The sequence below is a fragment of the Entamoeba nuttalli genome (assembly GCF_000257125.1).
Source record: "Entamoeba nuttalli P19 unplaced genomic scaffold asmbl_10332, whole genome shotgun sequence".
NCBI classification, from domain to species: domain Eukaryota; phylum Evosea; order Mastigamoebida; family Endamoebidae; genus Entamoeba; species Entamoeba nuttalli.
Window position 1 is genome coordinate 13832 of NW_008580120.1, and position 2220 is coordinate 16051.

General features: G+C 28.9%; 1 protein-coding gene across 1 annotated transcript; it reads left to right on the plus strand.

Moving 5' to 3' along the window:
• Positions 1-557: 557 nt before the first annotated feature.
• On the plus strand, positions 558-1799 carry ENU1_215140 (hypothetical protein; the record flags this gene model as incomplete). Its single annotated transcript, XM_008862559.1, has 1 exon — positions 558-1799. The coding sequence occupies one exon, from the start codon at positions 558-560 to the stop codon at positions 1797-1799; it is 1242 nt and encodes a 413-aa protein (XP_008860781.1).
• Positions 1800-2220: the final 421 nt, after the last annotated feature.

Below are 2220 nucleotides of genomic sequence, written 5' to 3' on the forward strand. Positions count from 1 at the left end.
CATTTGAAATGAAAAGAAAAAGGAAGTATTCTTAAGTTTAAATAACAATTAATTGAGAGGCTCTTTTGGTTCTTCAGTATTTTTTTGTTGATTATCATGATTAGATGATTCTTCTTCATCTTGTGGACCTTTTTTACTGAATTTCTTTTTATATAAATCAATTAACAATGAGACAATAAGTGCAAGAACACCAATAGCCAAGATTATTGCCACGGAACAACAAAAGAAGATAGTAGTAGTTTTTACATAATGTGCTCCTTGATAAGTTTCTTCCCAGTCTTCTTTAGCAAAACAAGAAACTATCAAAAATATAAAGATAAAAGTGTTCATTACAAGTCGATTCTTTTTAAGAAAGAAGAACTAAGAAATTAAATAAAGAAGTATAAAAAGAAAGATTTTGGAAATTAAATATAAATAAAAATATATTTATTCTATTTTATATATGAAGAATCTATTAGAAGCAAAAATGTAATTTTGTAGAATATGGAAGAAGGAGATGAAGTTGCAAACCAATTTAAACCCTCATTTTATTCTTTCTTTTTCAATTACCTAACAGTATGAGTGAAGTTCCTGATGATAAAAATGCTGCAGTTGGGTATATTTGTGCTGTTATTAGTGTAGTTTGTTTTGGAAGTAATTTTACACCTGTTAAAAAATTTCCAACAGGTGATGGATTCTTTTATCAATGGGTAATGGCAATTGGAGTACTTCTTTCTGGAATTTTTACATTATTAATAGTAAACTCAACAAAAGATTCTCCATTTGTATATTTTGAGCCATTTGCAATGATTGGTGGATTTATATGGTCCGTTGGTAATGTTTTCTCTGTACCTGCAATACAAATGCTTGGACTTTCAATGGGTCAAGGCATTTGGGGAATTTGTAATATGATTACTGGTTGGGTTACTGGTACATTTGGATGGTTTGGTATTCATGCTGATAAAAGTACAATAAAAACATTTTGGTTAAATTGTGTTGGTGCGGCTATAGCAGTATGTGCTGTTCCTTTCTTTATTTTTATTAAAACATCAACTAAAGAAGAACGACAAGCATCTGAAAAGTTAAAGAAAGAAAAAGATTTAAAAGAAGATAGAAGTGACATTGAATTAAAAGATGAAAATAATGAACATAGTTGTGTAGAGAATGAACAAAGTGAGGAAGGTCTTGAAGAAAAACATAGATCCAGTAATCAAAAAGATATGAATGAAGTAATTGACACTATTAATAATACTTCAAATACTGATCTCCATCAAATTGTTGAAGTTGACGAACCTGTTTCAACACCCATTGAACGAATATCTCCATTATCAAGATTCTATAATTCATTACCATTTGTTCCAAAGAAAATATTAGGTATATGTTGTACAGTCATTGTTGGTGTTTCATATGGGGCTTTTTTCCTTCCACCAAAGTATTTACAAGATAATTCATTAGGCTCACCAAATGGAATTGATTATGTACTACCATTCTTTCTTGGACTATTCCTTACTGCAACTGCTTTTTTTGGTGCATACACTTTTGCATTTAGAAACAATCCTTTTGTTTACCCTCAAACGATTGTACCTGCATTATTGAGTGGTATTATTACTGGAATAGGAACAGTTACATGGTTTATTGCTGCAAATAACATCCCATATTCAGCTAGTTTCCCTATTATTACATCAGGGCCAATATTATTATCTTCTGTATGGGGAATAGTTGTTTTTGGTGAGATTCGTGGATGGAAGAATTTTTTGTTATTTGGCTGTGGCACAGTAACTTTAATAGCTGGTATTGTCTGTATTGTTGTTTCAAGTTAATTAAATAAAGGTTATAAGTTGTTAAATGGTGTTTTATTTTCAATTTTATTCTTTAAAGCAAAGAAAGAATAATTGCTAAATAAATTTCTTTATTTTACTTTGATAATATTACTATTTTTTGTATATTTTAATGATTATATACACGTTTTTATACATTTGAACCTTTAAATATAAAGTAATGAATTAAATATTGATAGAATGGTTTCTATTGTTCTTGAATTAGATGAGACTCATTAAATCTATGACTCTTTTTCTGTAACTCATACAGAGTATGTTTGACCGTGATATAGTCAATGTTTCATATCATCCATCGTGTTTCAGTTGACATGGTTTTTACTTCTTTTTTCAATGTTAATTTTAATTTCTTTAATTCATCTAATACTCTTTAGATCTTTCCAATGCAGGAAATACAACAAATTTT